The sequence below is a fragment of the Panthera tigris genome, chromosome A2 (assembly GCF_018350195.1).
Source record: "Panthera tigris isolate Pti1 chromosome A2, P.tigris_Pti1_mat1.1, whole genome shotgun sequence".
Taxonomy (NCBI): domain Eukaryota; kingdom Metazoa; phylum Chordata; class Mammalia; order Carnivora; family Felidae; genus Panthera; species Panthera tigris.
Window position 1 is genome coordinate 60669641 of NC_056661.1, and position 24508 is coordinate 60694148.

The window sequence follows — 24508 nt, forward strand, 5'->3', positions numbered from 1 at the left end:
TGCCAGGGATTCCATTACACCTAGAATAAAGTGCCAAGCCCTTCCCTGACCCACAGGGTCCTCCGGGTCCCAGTTTCCACCCTCATGCTCCATCCTCAGCCCATCATTAGGCTGGATCCCGCCTCGCAGCTCCAACACATCTTGCTCCCTCTGCCTGGAGCACTTCTTCCCAGACTTGCCACAGCTGTGCTCCCCATCCCATATCCAGGCCTTTCCTGGCTTGTCAAGTGGAAATAGGCTCCCATACCCTAGAGCAGAAAAACAGAATCCTGGTGCCCCCAACTTTCCACACCAGGGAACACTCCTTAATAATCTTCTCTCGTGGAGCCCATGTCTTCCTGCTTTTCCGTTCAGTGTAGATGCACCTGGTTAGCACACTGAGCGGATCTACTTCCAGAACAAAGAGACCTGCCTCTTTTCAGGCTAGTAGGTTCTCTCCAAGTTGACCAAAATGTTGAAAAGTGCTCCCAGACCTCTTAAGGGTCCAAGGACCCTATGTGGGGCTTACCAGCTAGGTGAGTGAAGAAACTGGGAACTAGGACATGTTTAAATAGAGAATATTCCCAGAGAAAGAAGAAAAAAGATGCATTGGGGCCAAAAGAAAGAAGGCAGGATAGTCAGACTGAGGGCTGAACTTCCCTGAACATGGAGGGCGACAGCCTGGGATGGAGCAGAAAGTCACCTGAGGGGGTGTGACGGAAAAACAAGGGCAGTGGAGACGTTACTGAAGAAAAGAAGACTTAGAAATTGAGAGAGTTGGGAGACCCCCGAGGCCTCCCCGTTGCTAGAGCTCGGTTTTCTGATGCAAACACAGCAGTGAAGTCAAAGTGGAGAAATGGGGAAAGCTGCACCTTGCATCAGAGAAGACCCAGGAAAGACTGGGGGGGGGGGGGGGGGGGGAGGGGGGGGGAGGTTGCCTCTCTGCCCATGAGATGCCAGAACTTCTGCCTGTAAGGCAAGCAGCAATGACAGAATGTACGGAAGTAAAAGCGGACATAACCGATGAACAAGGTTTGTGTCCAAATAAAGTTCACGAGCCTTTATCTACACAATCAGACCCCAACACCTTAAGATTTCAGTAGCTGATTCGGCAGCAAGTCCTGACCCGAACTGCCACGAAGCTATTTAGTCTTTCGCTGGCCGGCTTGGGTGACGTTTCACAGAATGGGTGCGGAATAGGAGCGCGCTGGGATACTGCTCAGGACCCTGCGGAAGGGCTTCCCGAGCGCACAGGACACGCGTGGTGCTGCTGCTCCGAAACCTGAGAGGCTGCCATGCACCTGCGCAGGGCCGTGGGGTGGCCCCGGGGCCCGTCTGTGCAGGGAGGCCAGCGGGGTTCTCTCTGTACCCGGTCCTTAACCAACAAGAGGACAAAGTGCAGGCGAGGTGGAGGCGGCTCAGCAGCACCTCGAGTTTACTCGTGCACGCATCGATGCGTTCACGCTTCACCCATTCACAGACCGAGCCCACGGGAAAGGTGAGCCCAAGATTCTGAAAACAGGGCACTGACTGCAACAAGAGAGGAGAGAAATGCACGGTCCTCCGTGAGCGCAGCTATGGGGGCCCGGCATGGGCTCCTCCGCCACTCTGCCACACAAAGGACACGCCCTCTATCTTCTCTGCCAGCCACACCTTCTCCCGTCGGCCCCGCCCGCAGTGCTTCCGCTTCCGGCCTAGGGGCGGGGCTTCCTGTGGTGGGGGCGGGGCTTCCGGCCGCGAAGACGCTGCCGCTTCCAGGCCGCCGGAGTGGGCGGGGCCCGGAAGCGGCGGCGGCGGCGGTGGCGGCGGCGGCGGCGCGGGGACCGAAAGGGCCGGCCATGGCTGCGAACCTGAGCCGGAACGGGCCGGCGCTGCAAGACGCCTACGTGCGGGTGGTCACCGAGAAGTCCCCGACTGACTGGTGGGCGCCGGGAGGGAGCGGGCCGGGCGGGGGGCAGGAGGCCAGGGGCCACGGGTGCGCTGGGGCTCCCGGTTCAGCCACACCTGCGCCGCTCCCTGTGAGGTGCCGTCCGCACCGTCGTCACCCGCCGTCCCGCCAGCCCCGCCGTGCGTGGGGGGCCCGCGCCGCCCCAGCTCCCCCCCTCCGCCGGCCTCCATGTTGGCTTCGGCGCCGGGCTGCGGCGGACGGCCGTCCCCACACAAAGGGGATCTCCGCAGCCGTCGGAGGGAGCGTCTCCCCAGCTCTCACTGCAGGGACGAGGCCCTGGGCGGCCGGAAGCCCGTCTGGGAATGGGAGCCATCCCAGGAGGTCAGGCGTTCGGGTCCCCCGGGCTCTGTGAGTGTGGATTTCAGAACCTCCCTTTCTCCGAGAATAGTCCTTCCCGTGCTTGAGCCGCGCGGACACGAATGAAACTGCCGGCCACCAGTCTGGAAGGAGACCCCTCCTCATCCGTCCACCTCCTCGTGACAGCTTCCAGTGGGCCGTCAGTGTCCAGTACCCCTCATGCAGTTGCTGGGGTTTTACGGTACCGGCAGCCTTTGTCCGAGGGCTCTGGGGCAGCCTTGGGCGGCAGACCGGGAGTACCGCGCGGTCATTCCCCATCACTTTCCCCTTTGCCTGAACCGTTTTCGCTGACCAGTTTTGAGCACTTCCGGTACTAAGGAAATATGCTGAGTGTGATGAACTAAGGTGACCGGCTTTGGGGAGCCTTTGCTCCTGGCGGGGGCAGGGCCCCCTGGGACAGGCTGCAGCGACAGGCTGGTCTGTCTGCGCCGCCCCGGTGCTGCTTCCCCATCTCTGCTCTTCCTGGTGCCCAACACAGAGCGCTTTCCTACCGTGGGCTGTTGTGGCACGGGGAACATTCTAATCTTTCCTCCAGCCCTCAGCCTTGTCGGGGAGAGCTTGGGAACACAAGCTGCCTGGGTCAGCAGAGGCTCTCGGGCAGAGTTGACGTGGGCTCCCTGCCCGGGGCTCGTGCACACTTTTGCAGGGGAGCCAAGCAGCTCCTCTGTTTGCAGCACATCTAATTAGTGAGGAAGGGTGTCTGCTAACCGTGGGATTTCTCTGCCTTCGCGGCTTCATTATGCTTAGGAAGTTCACCCGCAAATCATGTACTTCTTTTTAAGCCTAAGAGTTTCTAGATGTCAGCCCCCACCCCACCTCTCTCCTACTCCCAGAGAGCCCTTAGCCCTCTGCTGTGACTCCAGACCCTGCTGACAGTATTGCCAAGTGTCCCCTTTGACATCTACATGAGGCCACCTGACTCTAGACCCCGGAACCATCTTTGCCCCTCTCCAGTCCTGCTCAGCTAGGGTCTTGCTATCTTGTGTGCTCTTAAGGACGTGCTATAGCCCTTGATGACTTACCTAAGGGACTCCTGGGCCTCCCTCTGGCTTCCTTCCAGGTCTCTCTTCATTCTCAGTTTACACCGGTTTGGGGATGATGTCCCACAGCCCAGTTGGCAGTTCAGGCCTCCTATGCTCCCAGCTTTTCCTTAGGCTTCTCAGAGCTGTCTGCCACCACCCTGCTCTGAAACTTCCCCTCCCCACCTCTCTGTCCCTGAGGAGGGTGCTAAGCCTCTTTCCCCTCACCATGTGACCAGCCAGCCTCTGCTCCCACTGCCACAGCCATTAAGTATCTCAACAGGTACATGTGGTAGACCCCACTCAGCTGAAAAAATACCTAGATTGTGTTACTTCTGTGCATAAACTTGAGCGGCTTCCTGTTTCATGTGAAATAAAGCCCAGACCCCTTACCTCGGCCAGCAGGCCCTGTGCAGCTAGCTCCTGAGCCCTCCTGCCACCCCTCCCCCTTACCATACTGGGGCCACACCTGTTTGCCACCGCTCTGGTCTTCTTTCTCTTCCTCAAACATGTGAGCTGGTTCCTCCTTAGAGCCCTTGCTCTTGCCGCTTCTCCTTTCTACCACCCTCATCATCCCTGGGGGTCTCCCCAGACTTCTCAGCATGGAGAGACCTTCCTCAACTCCCCAGTCCCTGATGCACTCACATTTTCTGTCTCTTGGGTGACTGTCTCCAGACACATGGTTTTTCTTGTCACCTTTCTCTTCACCAGGAGGAATAGGGCCTGTCTGTCCCTGGTGCAGGGCTACCATGTGTGCTCAGTGCTTGGGTGAGACTGGACTGGGAAGGGCACAGAGTGCTATGGAGGGTATCAGCAAGAAGAGGCAGGTCACGAAAGGTTTCACATGCAGAGTGGGTGGCATTGGGCTGGGACCCGAAGCTGGGTGGGGTAGGGGGCAGGCATGTCAGCTCCCAATCTTGGATCTTTTTCTTGCTTCCCCAGGTTGTTCTCCTAGATGGAGTCATGTTTGTTGACCTCTTGTACCCATATCACTGCCTGACAGTACATTCTTGACAGTGTGTTTCTTTCTTGTCTCCCATTAGAAGGTGACTTCCATGCTCATGGAAGGGCCTCTTTGGATGTATCCGAAGCTTTGTGCCCATCACCACAAGCAGCAGGTTCTCAGTACATGTGTCAGAAGGGATGGTTTGAGTTACAAGGTGCTCAGCACACCACAGTCCTTGTGCTGTGCACAGACCAGCATACCGCTTTTCCGTGGTGATTTGAAAAAAGGATGGAAGTCAGTTGAATGTGGGAATGAGCCTCTGATGGGAACATTCAAGAAGGTGGCTTGGGCTGGAGCCCAGGGTATAGGGGGGGTCAAGTTGGAGGGCAGGCAGCAGGCATGGAGCTTGGCTCTTACTAGCTGCTGGGTCACTTCTTGGGAGAGCTGCACTGAGCAGAAGTCTCTGCTCCCCGCAGTGTGTCCGGTGTCCCTGTCTTTTGCAGTCAGGGCTTGGTGGCTTCAAACATCCAAGCTTCTTCCAGGAAGAGGGCTGGCCAGGACTCCGGTCACCAGAATCTGGATGTCCCCCTCCTCCCACATCCTTTCCATTTGTCTGTGTGTTCCATTTAGTGTCTCTCTCCTAGGAGGGGTGTCCCCCACGCCAGCCAGACCTTCTGGGTCTGGGTTTCTTTCTTCTGACTTCCTCAGGCTGGGCAGCTCTGCCTGGTGCCTTAGCAAGGCCTTGGGGAAGCTGAGTGGAGGCTGATTTGCTTCCTTGTGGACTCTTTACCCCAAAGTCCCTGTCTGGCCAGCCACAGCAGAGCTGTGCTCAGAGCGGGGGAGATAGTGCACAAGACCAGATTTTGCCTCTGACTTGCTGTCTGCTGGGTCAGCATTCCTACCCCAGGTTCCACCAACCTGGAGCTGAGCTCCTGCAGAGTTGGTGTTGATGATTGAGCTCCGTGCGGACTGTGGAGAAGCCACCTGTTCCAGAACGTTCTCCTTGGGTAACCTTTGTTCTGGTCATGGGACTTTTTATGCCCCACATATAATAAAATCTGCTATATTTTCTCAACGCCTCTGGGGCTCGTTTATAAAAACAAATTTTTCCCACAGTTCTTGTGAATAATTAGTCTTACAGAAAAAGATAGGTGTGGTCTATGGTCACCTGTGGAGAGTTAAGGCTCCTCCGAAAAAAGAATTTGCTTGACTTCATGGTGAGTCATGGCCCATGTGGTTTCTGGGTTTTCCAGAAGAGTCCAAAGCCCAGAGAGATCTGCTCCAGAAACTCCAGGCTTTCAGAAGGCGGAGCAGATAAGCACAAGGTGTTGGGCGGCATTCCGAAATGCCTCATGTGCTTCTCCTTGGGGGGCTTTGGGTTAAGGAATATGCAGGTATCTTTTATCTTCTCAAATTCACAAACCTGATAGACAAGTGAGTATTTCACACATGAATGTGTGGACAGTTGCCATAAAACTTTCCAGTTTAGGGGCATCTCCAATGGCTTAGTTGGCAGAGTGTAAAACTCTTGATCTCTGGGTTGTGAATTCCACCCCCACATTGGGCATAGAGCTTCCTTAAAATCTAATCAGACGGTGCCTAGGTGGCTCAGTCAGTTAAACATCCGACTCTTGGTTTCAGCTCAGGTCATGATTTCACGGTTCATGGGTTTGAGCACCACGTCCAGCCCTGTGCTGACAGTGCAGAGCCTGGTTGGGATTCTCTCTCTTCCTCTCTCTCTGCCCCTCCACCCCACATCTCTCTCAATCTCAAAATAAATAAAAATTTTTAAAAAGTCAAACAAATTTTCCAGCATAGGGACGCTTGGCTGGCTTAGTCGGTAGAGTGTGTGACTCTTGATCTCTGGGTCATGAGTTCAAGTCCCACATTGGGCATAGAGCTTCCTTAAAATCAAGTCAGACAAACAAACTTTACAGCTTAGTTTCCCTCACAGTAGACATAGGCTCCCCTTCATAAGTTTGTCTCTCAGGATAAGTCCCTGTGGGTGAGAACTAAGAAGGCCATGGCTCTGGGCCAGCCTGGGGCCTGTGTTACCATCATGCTGAGCTCTGGTGGGTGTGGCAAGGGCAGATGGCACCCAGCGCACTGGCTACAGAGCTCACCTGTGTTTTGTTTCAGGGCTCTCTTTACCTATGAGGGTAACAGCAATGACATCCGTGTGGCTGGCACTGGAGGTGAGTATAACCAAGTGAGGGGGCGAGGAGGCTGGTGGGGGAGGAGGGTGGGAGGAGGGGAGAGAGTGGTAGCCATCAGGGTCCCCAGCCCACACCACAGTAGCATCACCGTTGGGGAGCTGGACACAGCTTTGTTACTCAGCAAATGTTCACCAGTGCATTCTCCACTTGCCATACAAGTGCTTCTGGTGACCTGTTCTAGAAAGCCCCTCCCTTGTGAGGGCTGCTCCCTGACCTTTAGAAGGACCGCTGCTGGCCATGCTGTCACGCGCACTGTGATGCCTCAGGTGGTGGAGAAGTGCAGGGTTCAGTAGCCTGCATTTCCTACCACCGCCCCCACTGGTACTCACAGGGCTCTGCTGTGCGCACTCCAAGTAGGGGCTCAGGGCTGTCCCAGGTCTCTGTGGCCCTATAGCTAAAGTACCCGACCCAGCTCCTCACTAGCTGATAAGGACCACAGCCTCAGTGTCAGGAGAATGGCTGAGGATGGCTCACTCCTGTGCCCTCATCACCCATCCCCTTACCTTCACTTGGAGGATCTAAGAACTGAGCCTGAGCGTGACTGCAGGACGTTCCCACCTGCTTGGGACCCTCTTGGTGGCCTGGGGGTCTGAGCAGACTCATGGGTAGGGCAGGTGACTCCCAGCAGGCCTATTCCAGGGCCCTCAGTAGGTCCAGGCAACAGTAAAATTGTTGCAGAGACCCTCCATTTGGAAGCCTGATGCCCAGTTTGTAACAAAAATGACGATTTTACTTACAGAATTACCCATGGGTTTTATAGGAATGGTTTTTAGACTGGCGTATGTTAAAACTCACCTGGGGTTCTCGGGGCACCTGGGTGGCTCAGTTGGTTGAGTGTCCAACTTCAGCTCAGGTCATGATCTCACAGCTCGTGGGTTTAAGCCCTGCATGAGCTCGCCACTGTCGGCGCAGAGCCTGCCCGGGATCTTCTGTCCCCCTCTAAGCTGCTTCCCTACTTCCACTCTCTCTCTCAAAAATAAATCTTTAAAAAAAAAAAAAAAAAAAAAAAAAATCACCTGGGGTCCTTGTCACAAATGCAGATCCTGGGTCCCACCCAGCTCCTGTGAGTTAGCTCAGTGAGGACAGGCACAGGAATCCAATTCTGATGTAGGCGACACTGAGAACCCCTGGTTTAGAGCCATTTTGGGTTTGGTCTCCTGGCGGACAGTGTGCCAGGGCGGGCAGCAGGTGTGGGGCCCCTCACTTCCCTGTGACCTGCTGCAGAGGGAGGCCTGGAGGAGATGGTGGAGGAACTCAACAGCGGGAAGGTGATGTACGGCTTCTGCAGGGTGAAAGACCCCAACTCCGGCCTGCCCAAATTTGTCCTCATCAACTGGGTATGTGGAACTGGCGGGCTTTCGGTTCTCATCCAGGTGCGACCCGGAAGAACTCCCTTTCCTTCTCCTCCTCTGCTATTCATGATTGGAGCAGAGAAGGATTTGACTTCAGGGCAGCTTGGAGGTGGTGAAGGAACACACTAGTAGATTAAGTCATTGTGGCCCAAAGGATAATGGGGGCCTGGCTAGCGTAGAATTCCCAGTGCCTCCCCCCCAAGCCCAGGATTATTCCTACAAAATGGAGTACAAACAATAGCAGGACCCCCTTGCCTGTGTCCCCTTCAGAGTAGTCATCCTGAGGGAGCAGGGGGCCTGGAGAAGGCTCTGAGAACACAGGACTGGTGGGTGGGACTAGAAAATTCTGAGCCAACCCCCTGCCCATGGAAGCTGGTGGTCATCCTGCCACAAGAACCTCCTTGATTTGGAGGTATGGGCCTTGCCTTATCCTCTGCTTTAGGGTCCCAGCTCTGTCTTTGCTGGGACACACAGGGATGCTGCTGAGCCCTCAGGGAGGGATTGGTGAGTCATGCTGGGTGTGTTGTGTTGCAGACAGGCGAGGGTGTGAACGACGTACGGAAGGGAGCATGCGCCAACCACGTCAGCACTATGGCCAGCTTTCTGAAGGTGAGGGCTGCTCCCTGAGGGCCTCACAGAGTTTGCCAGGCCCCCAGGCTCCTGGGTGTGCATGAGCAGGAGTTGCAGCCAGAGCTGGAAGTGTGTCCCACGCCCCAGTACTCTGTCTGGACTTGAGGGTGTGACCCGAGGCTGCCGTGCTCTTGCTCAGCAGGTGTGTGGGAGGCCACACTGCCTGGCTTTAGTGGGGAGGAAGGGTGAATGACTGTCCTTTCTGAGCTCAGGAGGAACAGGCTGGAGCTGGTCCTGGGGCAGGGCAGGGCCTTGGGTTCCCCTAGTTTGTCAGTGTGGTCAGGATCTGGAGGAGAACAGTTGTGTATGCCCAACCGCCTCAGCACGCACATTCCCTTTGATGGCTCCTCTCCAGCCTGTCCCCGCACGTATTTATGTCCATCCTTGAAGCGGAACCTCCTTCAGTGCCAGAAGCATTTGTTGTTTGCTTGTCAGGTAACTTTTTGCATTTCTTGGTTACCGGCAAAGAGACTCAGGACTTTGATTTCTGGTTCTGCCAGTGCTTCTCCAGATATGCCTCGCTTTCTTTTCTAGGAGCTGAAAGAAAGAGAGGATCCCAAGCTTATTAGGTGTTTACTAACAGTGAGTGAGGTCATGGATCTGACTTCTCAAGAAGTCGGTGGCTTGCTTTTTGTAGAAAATGAGTTTCCAGATTCTTTTTAAAGTTTGTTTTTGCTCATGAGAAAGGAGCTCTTTAACACCTGGGCCTGCAGCAGAGAGCATGCCGCACACATAACAAGCCGTAGGCAGTGCCGCAGAGGGCAAAGACCTCGTGCCCGCACTGGACAAGTACAAGTTTGCCTCAAGGTGGTTTGTGGGACATGAGCAGAGTGTGCCTAGGTGCCCAGCAGGGTCCCCTGTCCTTGAGCCTGGGTGGCAGTTGTCTGAGCTGTGCAGACTGCGGTGTGCGTCCTGTCCTCTCCTGGAGCTGCACCTCCTGACTGCTCTCCTGCTGCAGGGGGCCCATGTGACCATCAATGCTAGGGCCGAGGAGGACGTGGAGCCTGAGTGCATCATGCAGAAGGTGGCCAGAGCCTCCGGTGCCAACTATGCCTTCCACAGGGAGAGCGGCCGTTTCCAGGACACGGGCCCCCAGGCCCCCGTGGTGAGTGCTGCCTGGGCGGGCAGCAGGGCAGGGGCAGGTCAGGAGTGTGCAGTTACCCTGTCCCACCTGGCTGCACCCGCCCTGGGTGGTTTATCCCTCACAGGGCTGGGCTCCTGGCTACCTGGCTTCCAGCCCCGGAGCCAGATGAAGGTGCAGATGGCCGACAGAAGTGGGAGCTGCCCCCCCTGGTGGGGCAGGTGCTAGTGGGCATGAGGAGCAGCCCTCCACCCTGTCTGATCCCACCAGCTGTTTGGAGCCTCTCTGCAGGGACACCCTCGAGGCCACAGCACCGGTGTGTCCTGCACAGCCCTGGGTGGGGGGCACTGTGGAGGAATGTAAGGCAGTGGATGGGCAGACACCTGCTGGCCTGTAGTCCTAATGCCAGGTGGGGGGGATCCAGTCCCCTGATGCACAGCCGGAGTCTGTGGAGATTCTCGGGCACCACCCAGTGCAGTCAGCTATCTGTGTCTGGTGGACCAGCCTCCTAGAAATGGCCAGAGGCCGGTCTCAGAACCTCCTTGGCCTCCATCCACAGGGGTCTGGTGCAGCCAGAGACCTCCTCAGTGTTGCCTGGAGTTGAGAGCTTCCTTGCCTGGTGGTTTCCTAGGGCCATTGGGCTGTCTTGGTTCTGGTCTCCTTGAGAGGGCCAGGGCCGCCGCCCCTGCCCTGCCAGGCACCATCCTGAAGGTTGTTGCTCATGTTCTGTGGGAGGTCCAGTGGGGAACCCTCTGTCCTCTGCAGGGCTCCGTGTACCAGAAGACCAATGCCATGTCTGAGATCAAAAAGGTTGGCAAAGACAGCTTCTGGGCCAAAGCAGAGGTGAGTGCCCTTCGCAGAGATTAAGTGTGCCTTCCTCTCTGTCCCTTGGTTTTTCTCACAGTGAACCCCTGGGACACATGTTCCTGTTCGCGCCCGTTCATAGGCTGTCAGACTGGGCTGAGGGAGTTAAGTGACAGGGCCCGAGGGCACTCACCTGCACCCCTGCACGCAGGCCACAGGCCCCCGACGCCCCAGGCGGCACTCGCAAGAACGCCAGGGTGGACTCGGATAGGGGGCAGGTCCCCCTGCGGCACGGGGGCTGAGTGGGCCACGGGCACTGTTCTCCCCGCAGAAGGAGGAGGAGAACCGCAAGCGAGAGGAGAAGCGGCGGGCAGAGGAGGAGCGGCAGCAGCTGGAGCAGGAGCGCCGGGAACGGGAGCTGCGTGAGGCCGCCCGCAGGGAACAGCGCTATCGGGAGGAGCAGGGCAGCGAGGCTGCGCCCCAGAGGTGAGGGCCCAGAGGGCGGGCAGAGGGAGGGTCCTAAGCAGGCAGCCGGGCTGCAGCTCCTCCCTGTGCCCCTCCCAGCAGGACATGTGAGCAGCCAGAAGTGGTTTTGGGGAGCAGACAGGAGCAGGTGAGACTTGTCTGTCCAGTGATGCGGGGGTCTCCGGGAGGGTCCCGTGGCCGGCTGGGCAGAGTGGAGCCTGGAGCGCGTGTGGGTGTGTCTCGGTGGTGGTGGAAATGAGCTCAAAAGGCAGAAGTTGTTGTCCAAGACGAGGCCTGGGAGCCCCTCCCAAAGCACCTGGGCCCACGCTCACTGCCAGGTGCTCGCACCCTTCCCCCCTCCCCCCACCCCCCAGGACCCTGGCAGTCCACAGCCAGCACATCCACGGGACATTTTCAGACAGAAGGAGAGGGCCCTGTCTACCACATCCATCTCCAGCCCCCAGCCAGGTAAGCCTACCCTCTGGGCCTAGCCCTGAGGTAGAGGCCGGCCGAGGGGTCCTGGGGTCCCAGTACAGGGTTCCCTGAGGTGACAGATGTGTCAAAGTATGACAGACACACATGAGCAGGGAGAGCCCGTGCTCATGAGAGTGGCTTCTGAGAGGGGAGCCTGGGCCTCAGGGGTCCCTTCCCTGCCCTCAGCCTCGTCCCGCAGAGACCTGGAAGGGCAGGGCCACGTGTGGCTTCAGAGGGGAGACCCTCCAGCCTGGCCCTGTAAACTTGTAGTGCAGCTCGCACATTGGCTCAGAGCTGGCCCCAGGAGCCTCTGTCACCTGCTCTCTGGCCCCCAGGGAAACAGGACTGCTCTGTGCGTGTGCATGTGTGTGTGCGCACCGTGGTGTTTCTGTAGCTGCTCTATGTCCCCATTCACTCTGTGTGACAGCCACTGTTCCAGGACAGGTCCACCAGCACAGGGCCCAGAAACGGTGGAGACTGCCTGTTCTTCCCATTTGTCAGCTCTCATGCGTGTGCCTTTGGTCTGCAGGCAAACTGCGGAGCCCCTTCCTGCAGAAGCAGCTTACCCAGCCAGAGACCCACCTCAGCAGAGAGCCCGCCCAGGCCACCTCAGGGCCCAGGCCAGGCAAGGCGCTTAGCCACCCCGTGGGAGGCTGGGCATGTGGGCACGGTAGGGACAAGGAGGTGTCCTCCGCTCCCTGGGCTCAGAGCGGGCTGCGCCCTCCTGTGCAGGTCTCTGTGAGGAGCCGGCGCCCAGCACGCCGCCGTGCCCGGTGCAGGTAGAAGAGGAGGAAGCTGTGTACGAGGAGCCCCCAGAGCAGGAGACCCTCTATGAGGAGCCCCCGATGGTGGGTCCCTTGAGTGGGGCGGGGCGTGGCTGTGAGAGGGCCTAGAAACACCCTCCTCAGCCATACCACTCGTGGGATGCCTAACTTTGTGATGGTTCACTACGTGCGGATTATCTTGTTTCGTCTCGGAGCAGCCCTGTGTGAGGAATTGTCTGGCACACTTTGCCGTGTGGGAGGCCCTGCGTTGGGGAGCATCGTTGGGGTGGTGGGGTGGTGGGGCGGCGGCAGCCCCCGTCCTCTGTGTGCGAGCCGGTAACTAGGACCCCAGGTTCCTCTTCTCTCCATCCGCGGGCAGGTGCAGCAGCAAGATGCCGGCTCTGAGCACGTGGACCACTACCCAGGGCTGAGTGGGAAGGGGCTCTGTGCCCGGGCCCTGTACGACTACCAGGCAGGTAATGTGCTCAGACCACAGGGCCCCACGTCAGGAGACAGGCTTTGGGGACTCCCTTGGGGGGCCAGAAGGGTGAGGATGGGGTGGATGCCCCACACAGCCCGGGCCTTCACGTGCCCTCTGGGCAGCTGCCCAACGTCTGTTGGTGTGAATCCTTGCTGCCAGCGCCGCGCTGAGCCTGAAGGTGTGACCAGAGGGCTGGGTACACCCTGGATGCTGGGCCCCTGGCGAGTCTGGGTGGAGGCCTTGGGAGGCGTGCTGCCGTGTGGTGTCGGGACAGGTGAGGGCCTGGCTGCCAGGCCCCCAGCTCCAGTGCGGCCTCCGGCTCACCCTCTGGCTCACCTTCCCACAGCCGACGACACAGAGATCTCCTTCGACCCCGAAAATCTCATCACGGGCATCGAGGTGATTGACGAGGGCTGGTGGCGCGGCTACGGGCCTGATGGCCACTTTGGCATGTTTCCCGCCAACTACGTGGAGCTCATTGAGTGAGGACCCCCCACCGCTGGCCGCTCCGAGGCTGTCCTTCCCTTCCCCACCCACGCGTGCTTTCCTTCTTACCGGGGGACGTGGCGTGTGTGGCTCGAGAGCCGCTCAGCAGTCCTCCAAGAATGGGACCCCCAGAGAAGATGAGCCCTCAGGCTCCTGCAGACACCTCAATGCAGCTGATTCCCAACACCTGCTTCTGGCAGCTCCTGGCCCGCCCCCGCCCCACCAGCCTTGCCTTTGACCCCCACGGAGGACACTGAGCCAAGCCCTGCCCATGGCCAGCCCCTCAGTGACCTCTGCCTGAGGAGAGTGGCACTGCTGAGCCGGGGGGTCTGAGCAGGGGCATTTCCTTATCTCCTCTTCCTCTTGGCTCTGAAGAGTGGTGGTTACAGCTGTTAGTGACCCTCGGGAACAGTGAACTTAAGAGTTTATGACCAAAGTCTCGGGTCGTGACAGTTTGGGCAGCGTCAGATCACCCTTCCGGACCCTGCCCTGTGTCCCCAGTTCTGTCCCTCTGCCGGGGCTGAGCACACCCCCCCCCCCCCCGCCCCCGAGTGTATGAAGGAAGGGATGGGAGCGTCCTTCTGTGTACCACACCCCCCACAATGGCCCCAGCCTGTGCCTGCTGTCCCGCCCCAGGTGCCCCAGGCCTGTCTGCTTTCAGAGAATTGCCCCATGCAGGCCCCAGTTGTGACCCGCCCTGCTGTGGCCTGAATGCCCCCGTGTGGAAACAGACCCCTTCCTGGGTGTCTGTGGGACGCGTGTGCAGGTGTGTGTGTGTGCACGTGCACCCTCAGACCTCAGGCCAGACAGCCACCTGGGAGAGGCATAAACATGAAGCTGTGACCACAGTCAGCCTCTTGGATTTCAGTTCTCTGGGAGGGGCTGAGGGCCTCCCTCCCTACCCTGGGGACCCTCTGCCCATGCAGGGCCAAGCCTGTGTGCACGTGTGCACGGAATGAGGTGCCTGGCACCCCCCGAATGTCACAGATTACAGTTCCTCATGCTCTGGCAGGTGCTGGGTGGAAGCAGCTTGGGGCACAGGCCAAACTAAGGGGATCGCTGTCCCATCTCGTCTGTCTCAGGCTGAGCTTCAGGCAGGCCTTACCACATCCCAATTTCTCCACCATGAAGCCAGCAGGGCCCAACCAGCTTCGGAGGCTCCATGAGTCAGGGTCACACGGCTCTGAGGCCAGCTGTGGGCTTGTCCTAAGACACTGGGATGCCTTGGAGGTGGGGCTTGGTCCCTGGGGCTGCAGGGACAGCAGAGGACACCCCGTCTGCAGGAAGGTGGCTATGAAGTGATGCTGTCCTGGCTGCAGTCCCTGCTCATCCTGGGCACAGCTTGTTCACCCCAGGCACCCAGATCCTAAAGCAAAGTCACCAAGTGGCTGTTTTGCTTTTTAGGGTCACCATAGGGGGCTTGTTAGAAGTTACCTGATAGCCCAGATTGGGGAGCAGACTCCTGCCCCTGGCTCCTGGGGCCCTTGCACCTAAACGGGGGTGGGCAGGGCAGGTGGCAGGGGCCTGGCCGAGGCCAAGTGCCCTGGGGCAGGGCTTGTGGAACCCCCAGCTGAAGGCCTTAGGAGCCAGGCGTCCGGAGCCACACTGGACTCAGGTGGTGGGAGGAGGTGCCTTTATTGCCAAAAGCCCACCCCTCACTTGGCCTTGCCCTGGGCAGCCACAGCCTCCATGGCTTTCCGCACAGTTTCCTCATCACCCAGGAACCGCATGGGCTTGGTGGGCTTCAGTGCCTGGTCCAGCTCGTACACGATGGGGATCCCCGTGGGCAGGTTCAGCTCCATGATGGCCTGGTCTGACATCCCTGGACCGGGGGAACAGGGTCCTTATTCCCTGCTGGCCTGTGCCAGGCAGCTGCCTGCTCTCACATTCAGCTGGCCCCATGACCTTTATGGGCCACAGAGCTGGGTCAGCCAGGCGTCAACCCTCATGCCCCCACAGTAAGCCACAGAAAAGGGCTTGGGGAAGGTCAAGCCAGAAGGCAGGGACGGAGTGCCCTACAGAGTAGCTGTGGTGAGCCGGGACCTTGCACCCCCAGCCTGGAGTTGCTGTTGACCTGGGACAGTGCCATTGGGCTCCTCCAGCCAGATCGATGGATGTTTGGCTTCTAGGACATTCTAAATTCTACATGTCAGGAGCAGGGGTGCTCCTGACACATGTGCTTGGAGAGACAGTGAGAAGGGCCTCCCATGGCCAAGGTGGAGGAAGGCCCTGCTGGGTGGAAAGGGCAAGGGTTCCCAAGGAAACCTGACCCTGCCTGCCTCCACAGCCCCTGGCCTGGAATAGCAGCTCGACCTTTGCGATTCCTGACACCCCGCCCCCTCAGTGTGACTGAAGAAAATGTTCTCCAGGCAATGGGAAGCTGAGGCCTCCATCCTGCCCTCCCAGATGGGGCCCTTGAAAGGGAGGGGACAGGAGGGTCTTCCCACCACGTGAGGACTCAGCATCCTGGGGAGGGGGGGCTGGGGCTGGCCAGGCCTCAGGGGCCTCTCTCTGCTCTGGCCAGCTGCCCACCTGACCCCCAAAGCAGGAGGTTTGGAACCCCACACCCTGCCTGCCTTCTTCCCCTTTCCACAATCCCCACGAGCGTGAAGTCCATTTGAATGCTAATTTAAACTCTCCTGAGGATCTGTGCAACTGTCTAAGGTAGTATCAGGGGGGCTCGGTGGAGACACATGCGTGCAGGGGTGGGGGAACCCAGCTATGTGCCAGGCGGCTAGGACTGCTGCACACCCTGCACCCTTCTTTTGACTGGTTTTACCTTTGCCTGGCATGGGTGTGAGCTGGGGCTCTGCCCTGGGCTTCATGTCCAACTGCAGGCAGTACTGGGAGGAGCCCCAAGAGCCCCCCGCCAAACCCCAGAGAGGGTGGTTGAGACCCAACAAGTGAAGTGACTTGACCAGGGTCACAATAAATGTGCAGCCAGACGGCCCTGCCTTTGCCCAGCTGGGTGTCCTTGGGCATGGCCTTGTCTCTAGCCCAGGCTTGTGTCTAGCTAGGAAGCCAGCCCCGCCCCAGGCCTGTGACCCCTGTGCAGGGCTTGGGCCTGGGTCAGTGGTGGCAGATGTTTTCACCCACAGTCTTCAGAAGGAAACTCACTGTACACAAGCAAGTGAAACATTTTACAAAGTGGGTTTTTTGTAAGTGGTTTCTCAACCTCAGTTCAACTCAGTTTGAAACCCCCACCCTGCAGGCTCCTGTCTGCACAGCTGCCTCCATCATGCAGGGGGTACTTGGCTAACGTGAGAAGTTGGGGCCCGAATGGTTCAAAGGTACGTAACCACCCCACCTCCATGCACATCCCACAAGGTAGTCCTCACCTTCCAGATGTTTGACGATGCCCCGCAGGCTGTTCCCGTGGGCGGCGATGAGCACTCTCTTGCCAGCCTTGATCTGGGGGGCGATCTCCTCGTTCCAGAAGGGGAGGGCCCGGGCGATGGTGTCCTTCAGGCTCTCACACGTGGGCAGCTCCCCGGGCTTCAGGCCTGCATACCGCCGCTCCTGGGGGCATCCACACTGCTGTTTTGTCCCCAGAAAGCCAGACCCCAGACCCCAGCTGCCATCCCCGGGGGCCCCTGCCCTAGACCTGCCCCTGGTGCTGCAAGCAGCCCACCTTGCTGATGGAGCTGTAGTAGGGGTGCTTCTCGTCCATGGGGGGCGGCGGGATGTCGAAGGAGCGCCTCCAGATCTTCACCTGCTCCTCGCCGTGCTTGGCGGCTGTCTCTGCCTTGTTGAGGCCCGTGAGGCCCCCGTAGTGCCTCTCGTTGAGGCGCCAGGTGCGCACCACGGGCAGCCACATCTGGTCTGTGCCGTCCAGGATGGTCCAGAGGGTGCGGATGGCTCGCTTCAGCACCGACGTGTAGCAGATGTCAAACTCCATCTTGGCGTCCCTGATGGCCTCGGCACCCTTCTTGGCCTCCTGGGCCCCCTTCTCACTCAGCTCTGCATCGAACCAGCCACAGAAGCGGTTCTCCTGGTTCCAGGTGCTCTCACCGTGCCGAACCATCACGAGGCGGTGGGTGGACATGGCGGTGGTGTTGGGGAGCGTGGCAGGCTCCGGACAGGGACAGCCGCCTCCCAGGTGCACCCAGTTTTATAACAGTCTGTCCCCAGCCCCCACCCTGGCCAACTGCCAGTCAGCATTCCAGGCCTGACGGGCAGCGGCAGGTGGCCAGTAGCAAAGCCTGGGGGGAGGGCAGGCACAGAGCCGGACTTAAAATAGCCCTACCAACCCTGGCCCCTGGGCTGGGTGGGGCTGTTGAGCAGGACCCAGCATGCAGGGCACAAGTCAGGGCCCTTGACAAGCCTGAGGAGGGGGAAGAGGGCTGGCAGGAGTAGAGGGGGTCCCCAGAGCAAGACTTCTCTGTCCCAATGGGGCCGACACTCAGGCCGAGGCACAGTGAATCCCCACCTGCTTTCTCCTGTTCCTTGTTAACACAAGTGGGGACATGCCTGCATCTCAGTGAGAAACCCATGTAAAGGGGAGCCAGGAGCTGTGTGCACACATGCGCCTGAGTGTGTACACACGTGTGTGGGCACATGTGCATGCCTGCTGTGCGTTGCATGTACACACATGTGCTCGTATCTGGTGCTTGTTGCGTGTACGTGTATGTGCGTGTAAAGTGCCAGAAATCCCTTCCCCTAGTGGCTCAACTCTGCTCACCCGGAAGTGGGGGCCACATACAGTCTTTCCTTAGGGGTGCTGGACCCCCTCCTCAGGTCCTGCTGCTCTGACAGGCCCTGCCCTCAGAGGAAGGCCTGCAGGAGCCTGTGGCTGATGGCTGGACTGGGAGGGGCTGTGACATAATCTCCACAAGTCCCCTCAAGGGAGGGGGGAGAGGTAGTGAAAGGTCAGGTCGCTGTGGGCAGAGCCAGGGAACCGGTGGGGACCGAAGCCCTGGGGAGAGAGGTCTGGCCCTGCAGGGAGAGCAGCAGGGAGCAGTGTGGGCAACAGGCTGAGGCCAAGCAGGCAGAGCTGTTTCCAAGACAACCCCAGGGGAGGGGAGGCCAGAAGGAAGAAGAGGGTGCCTTTGTTTCCTCTTGGGCCCCTCTGTCAAGCTCTGGTGCACACCTGCCACCCCTCCTACCCGCTGCCATCACCAAAGCCAGGCTTACCCCTCCCCACTGAAACCACCTTTAAGGAGAAAGAAATCCAAGAGTCATGCTCCCCAGGGATCCCAGAACCAGAGACACTGGTTGCCGGGTTCACGCCCAGCTAAGCAAGAGCGCCCAGAAATGGGCTGAGGTTGGTGCTGGGGGGTCTGCCCGAGACTTCTGCATTCTGATTTCGGGAGACGAAGGCCACTGGGGCGGGGGCTGCACCGTCATGAGGGAGGCTGTCCAGGGTCCCCTTCCTCCCCCCAACTGCTGCAGTGACCACACCCTCACCCTATCATGCTTCTGAAAATGGAAAAGGGTGAGCGGGAGGCCAGCAGAGGGTCAGCTACTACACTGAGACTTGGCCCTGACATGCTTCCCTCCAGCCCTGCTGTCCACTCAAGGGAGAGCCTCCCAGCTCTGGGTTCCTAACATGGAGGCCGCACACCCACCCCACCGATGACCTCCCCCTCCTGACGGTGCCACACACAGGCTCTGCCACTCCAGCTCTACCCCCCTTAAAGCCACCTCTCCTATGCATGGTCTACTCTTTGTCCCCTTGACCACTGACCAGGCCCTGGGATGCCCCAGCAGGGCCCAGGCAGAACGGTGCAAGCAGCTGTTCTAGTTTGTCCTAGTCTAGGAATGAGTAAAAAGGGCATAGGGAGAGATGGGGGGGCCAGGGGAGGGAGGGGATAGAGGAGGGGTAGAGACAGCCCCTTGCAGGTGCAGCAGGAGGCAAAGGGCTCAGCCATGACCCAGTTCTGGGGGACAGTGTTCCAGGCAGAGGGGCCAGCAAGGAACCGGTCCCCACCAGAGAGCACACAGGTGTGTGACAGGGGGGTATGAGGGGTTGGGTCCTGCGTCCTGACACGGGCCACTGGAGAGTTTGAAGCATGGTCGTATTTTAACGTCACTGCAGCGGTAAGAAGAAGCTGTTTAGAGACAGCCCAGCGGGGGCCCTGGTAGAGGAGCCGGCCTGACCTGGGCGCAGATGGGCGCTGAGAGGCTGTGGGACTGGGCAGGCGCTGGGTCTCGCTGCCCCTCCCCCCCCCCACCCCCCACCCCCGCCTGGCCCCCCCCGAGGGAGGAGCACAGAGAGGGGCGGGGCTTGTGCCCTGATGAGCTCGGACCAGAGGGTCCAGGCCTCTGTGCGCCGGTGCCGGCCCGATTCGGACCCACTCCACAAGCACAAGTCCATCCGTCTGCGGTGCCCGGGCGGCTCAAGCGCTGGGGGTGCTGCAGGGGGCAAGCGAGGCACGGCCCGAGGGGCCTGCAGCTCAGTGAGCGGACACTGGAGGCATCACGTCTGGCCTGGCGGTTGGGTGGTGACGAGGCCTCAGACAAGGGAGCGAGGCGGCTGCTGTCTCCACAGGGTGGCCCTGGGGAGGTGGAGGGAGCATCCTGAGCACAGCTGTGAGTCCTCGGCAGACAGACGCAGAGAGCAAACTTGGGGGCGGGCCGGGGGTAGAAGGAGCAGGCAGGTGATGCAAGGAGTTGGGATGGGAAGTTCCACGAAACAGCAGTGACTTCACCAGTTTCATTTCCAGGATTGCCCAGCTGGCAGTGCGCCCCAGTATGCAAGGAAAGCGCTCCGGAGAATCCCTCTGGTCTGAGTAGCTGAAATGAAGCCCCTGAGGGTCAGGGGTGGGGCGATCCCTCCCTTGTCCCCTTCCTCCCCACCCCAGCTCCTGAGTAATAATGTGCAGGTGGTATATTTATGGCAGCGCCCCTCCAGGCAGGCTGCCCTCCAACCAGAGGCGTGTGCGCAGCTACTCGGCCCTGTGCAGCAGGGTGGGGAAACTGAGGCCCCAGGGAGCTGTGAAGTGGCAGGGCAGGCTTGCAGAGGAAGGAGATCAGGTGAGTGGTCCAGTGTAGTTCCCGGCTGTCTGATGAGTGCACCTGTGGGGTCTGACTGCAGACACGCACCACCACAGGTCCTACGCCAACCACTGTCTGCACAGACGCAGCTCCGACCCGACTAGTAACACTGCACACAGCCAATGGATGCAAGAAGACAGGGGCAGAAGGCAGGTAGTCTAACACCTGCCAGAGCAATACACTCAGCGTTCTCCCTGTGATTTAAATAAGACCCAGACTCTCGTGGTACTGTTCAAAATATCTAGGACACCTTTGCACATGGTTGTCCAGTTTTCCCAACACCATTTATTGCAGAGAAAATACTGCCCGCATGGTATATTCTTGGTCCTTCATCATAAACGAGTTGGCCATGATGTGTGGGTTTATCTCTGGGTTCTCTATTCTGTTCCATTGGTCTATGTGTCTGTTTTTATGCCAATAATAGTGTTTTTGATTACTTATGGCTCTGTAGTATAGTTTGAAATCAGGGAGCATGATGCCTCCAGCTTTGTTCTTTTTTCTCAGGATTGCTTTGCTATCCATGGTCTTTTGTGATTCTATATAAATTTTAGAACTATTTTTTCTATTTTGAGAAAAATGCCTTTGGAACTTTGATAGGGGCTTCATTGAATCTGTAGGTTGCCTTTTTAAAAAATGTTTATTGGGGCACCTTGGGTGGCTCAGTTAGTTAAGCATCCAGCTTTGGCTCAGGTCATGAACTCGCAGTTTATGGGTTTGAGCCCTGTGTTGGATTCTGTGCTGACAGCTCAGAGCCTGGAGCCTCCTCCAGATTCTGTGTCTCCCTCTCTCTCTGCCCCTCCTCTGCTTATGCTGTCTCTGTCTCTGTCTCTGTCTCTCTCTCTCTCTCTCTCTCTCTCTCTCTCTCTGTGTGTGTCTCAAAAATAAGAGCACCCTCGAGCAAATGGGGGAGAGGCAGGGAGAGAGAATCCCAAGCAGGCTCAACACAGGGCTTGATCTCATGACATGTTATCAAGAGTCAGATGCTTAACCAACTGAACCACCCAGGAGCTCCTGTAGATTGCTTTAGATGATGTGGATATTTTAACAATATTAATTCTTCCAGCCCATGAGCATGGAATATCCTTCCATTTGTGTGTCTTCAATTTCTTTCATCAGTATCTTTTAGTGTACAGATCTCTCACTTCCTCGGTTAGATTTACTCCTAGGTCGTTTATTATTTTTTGATGCAATTACACATGGGATTGTTAATTTCTCTGATAGTTGATTGTTAGTGCATAGAAATACAACTGATCTCTGTGTATTGATTTTGCCTCCTGCAACTTTACTGAATCCATTTATTAGTTCTAACAGTTTGGAGGGGTTTTTTGTCATCCCTTTAATGTTTTCCATATATAAGATCATATCATCTCCAAATAGAGGAAGTTTTACTTCTTCTTTTACCAATTGGATGCCTTTCATTTCTTTTTCTTGCCTGATTGCTGTGGCTATGACCTCTAGTACTACATTGAACAAAAGTGGTGAGAGTGGGTATTCTTGTCTTATTCCTGATCTTAACAGGAAAAGCTTTTCTCTGTTAGGAGTAATTAGCTGTGAGCTTATCATATATGGCCTTCACTGTACTGAGATATGTTCCCTCTATATGCATTTTGTTGAGGGTTTTTTAAATCCTAAATCAATGTTAAGTTTTGTCAAATCCTTTTCCTTCATTTATTGAGATGATCATAATTTTTGTCCTTCATTGTATTCATGTGGTGGATCACACTGGCTAATTTGTGGGTGCTGAGTTATCCTTGCATCCCTGGGTTAACTCCCACTTGACTCTGGTGTATGACCCTTTTAATGCATTGTTAAATTCAGTTTGCTAATATTTTGTTGAGGATTTTCACATCCATGTCATCAAGGATAGTTAAGTGTAATTTTTCTTTCCTTAGAGTGTCTTTGTCTGGCTTTAGCATCAGGGTAAAGCTGACCTTATAAAATAAGTTTGAAATTGTTCCTTCCTGTTGTAGTTTTTGGGATAGTTGGAGAAGAATTGGTGTTAATTTTTCTTTAACTGTTTGGTAGAAGCACCAGGACGGTCTGGTCCTGAAATCCTTGTTAGGAGGTTTTTGATTACCAATCTGTTTATTAGTAATTGGTTTGTCCAGATTTTCTGTTTCTTCATGACTCAGTCTTGGTAGGTTGTATGTTTCTAAGAATTTACTCATTTCTTCTAGCTGACCCAGTTTGCTGGTGTTAGTCATCCTTTGTGATCCTTTGTATTTGCATGGTATTAGTTGTAACGTCATTTCTTTCATTTATAATTTTGAGTCCTCTTTTTTTTATTAGTAAAAGTAGCTAATTTGTCTATTTTATCTTTTTTTTAAAAAATCTCTTAGTTTTGTTGATCTTTTCTATTATCTCTTTAGACTCTATTTCTACTCTGATCTTTTTATTCCTGTCCTTCTACTAATTTGGGGCTTTTTTTCTAGTTCCTTGAGGTGTAAAGATAGATCGTTTATTTGAGCTTTTTCTTAATGTAGGCGTTTACTGCTATAAGCTTCCCTCTTAAAACTGCTTTTACAGGGGTGCCTGGGTGGCTCAGTTGGTTGAGCATCCAACTTCGGCTCAGGTCATGATCCCATAGTCCCTGAGTTCAAGCCCCGTGTCGGGCTCTGTGCTGACAGCTCAGAGCCTGGAGCCTGTTTCAGATTCTGTGTCTCCCTCTCTCTCTGACCCTCCTCTGTTCATGTTCTGTCTCTCCCTGTCTCAAAAATAAATAAATGTTTAAAAAAAATTTTTTTTAAACTGCTTTTACTGCATCTGATAAGTTTTGGTATGTTGTATTTCCATTTTATTTGTTTCAAGATATATTTTGTCTTTTTCTTTTTTGACCACTGATTGTTTAGAAGTGTGTTGTTTAATCTCTACATGTTGTGAACTTTCCAAGTTTCTTCTTGTAATTGATTTCTAGTTTCGTATCATTATGATCAGAAAAGATGTTTGATAGGACTTCAATCTTCTTGAATTTATTAAGGCCTGTTTTGTGGATATTCTGTATCCTGGAGAATGTCCCATGTGTATTCTGCTGCTGGATGAACTATTGTGTAGATGTCTGTCAGGTCTATCTGGTCTAATGCATAGTTAAGTCTTCTTATTTTCTGTCCATTACTGAAAACGGAGTCTTGAAGTTTGCTGTTACTGTATTCCTGTCTATTTCTCTCATCAGGTCTGTTACTGTTTGCTTTATATATTTAGGTGCTCCTATGTTGGGTACAACAATAATTTTAAATTTTTATTTTATCCTCTTGTTGGATTGACCCCTTTATCATTATATTATGACCTTCTTTGTCTCTTCTTACTGTCTTTGGTCTAAAGTCTATTTTGTCTAATATACCCCTGTTTTCGTTTGCATGAAATATCTTTTTCCATCTCTTCACTTTCAGTCTGCTTCCTTAAAACTTAAAGGCAGCTTATAGTTGGTCTTTTTTATAATCCATTCAGCTGCTCTATATCTTTTCATTGGAGAATTTAGTCCATTTACATTTAATTACTTATATTGGGGTGCCTGGGTGGCTCAGTCAGTTGGGCGTCCAGCTTCGGCACAGGTCATGATCTCACAGTCTGTGAGTTCAAACCCTGCATTGGGCTCTGTGCTTACACCTGGGAGCCTGGAGCCTGCTTCAGATTCTGTCTCCCTCTCTCTCTGCCCCTCCTCCGTTCACACTCTGTCTCTCTCAAAAATAAATGTTAAAAATTTTTGTTAAATAATTACTTATAGATACAGTCTTACTATGGCTATTTTGTTCATTGTTTCTGGTTGGTTTGTAATTCCTTCATTCCTTTCTTCCTCTTTCACTCTGTGATTTGATAATTTGCTGCAGTGATATGCTTAGATTAATCTTTTGTGTATCTACTAGAGAGTTTGACTTTGTGGTTACCATGAGGGTTACATAGTTTTAACAGTCTATTTTAGGTTGATAATACCTTAGCTTTGAACACATACTAAAGTTCTGTATTTTTACCCCCCCCCCCATTTTGGTTTTGATATCACAATTTACATCTCCTTACATGTTATATCCATTGACAAATTACTATAAATACCTTTGTCTTTTAACCTTTAAGTGAATTATAGATTGGTAAGTGATTTACTCATCACCATTACAATATCAGAGTATTCTGAACTTAACTAGGTATTAACCTTTACCAGTGATAATTATACTTCCATATGCTTTCCTGTTACTAATTAACATCTTCTGTTTCAGCTTGAAGTCCCTTTAATATTTCTTGTAAGGTTGATCTAATGGTGATGAACTCCTTCAAGCTTTTCTGGAAAATTCTTGATCTCTCCTTCAATTCTGAAGGATGATTTTGCTAGGTATGGTATTCTTGACCAGAAGGGCTTTTTTTGGGTTGTTTTGTTTCTTTCAGCACTTTGAAAATACCATGACATTCCCTTATGGCCTGAAAAGTTTCTGCTGAGAAATCTGATGGTCTTATGGGAGGTGGGGGTTCCCTTCTATGTAACCAGTTGTTTTTCTCTTACTGCTTTTAATATTCTCTCATTGTC

At 55.3% G+C, this 24508-nt stretch overlaps 2 protein-coding genes across 6 annotated transcripts; one reads left to right on the forward strand and one right to left on the reverse strand.

Annotated features, from left to right (window-relative positions):
• Window positions 1–1733: 1733 nt before the first annotated feature.
• Window positions 1734–13850, forward strand: DBNL (drebrin like). 5 transcript variants are annotated; one of them, XM_042962704.1, is made up of 14 exons: window positions 1823–1900; window positions 2316–2465; window positions 6389–6444; window positions 7690–7802; window positions 8352–8426; window positions 9406–9552; window positions 10294–10371; window positions 10664–10818; window positions 10897–10945; window positions 11172–11265; window positions 11801–11896; window positions 12004–12119; window positions 12415–12511; window positions 12863–13850. In XM_042962704.1, the coding sequence occupies exons 2-14, from the start codon at window positions 2347–2349 to the stop codon at window positions 13000–13002; spliced, it is 1335 nt and encodes a 444-aa protein (XP_042818638.1). In that variant the 5' UTR covers window positions 1823–1900; window positions 2316–2346; the 3' UTR covers window positions 13003–13850. The 5 variants fall into 5 exon arrangements, with proteins under 5 accessions (XP_042818649.1, XP_042818653.1, XP_042818638.1 ...); XM_042962710.1 differs by having other exon boundaries at window positions 10900–10945; XM_042962715.1 differs by lacking the exon at window positions 2316–2465 and having other exon boundaries at window positions 1734–1900.
• A 770-nt stretch (window positions 13851–14620) lies between these two features.
• PGAM2 (phosphoglycerate mutase 2) lies at window positions 14621–17154 on the reverse strand. The gene is made up of 3 exons (XM_007073489.2): window positions 16634–17154; window positions 16341–16521; window positions 14621–14824 (listed from the first exon to the last, which is right to left on the reverse strand). Exons 1-3 carry the CDS (start codon window positions 17045–17047, stop codon window positions 14658–14660), a joined length of 762 nt encoding a protein of 253 aa, XP_007073551.1. The 5' UTR covers window positions 17048–17154; the 3' UTR covers window positions 14621–14657.
• Between the last annotated feature and the right edge of the window lie 7354 nt (window positions 17155–24508).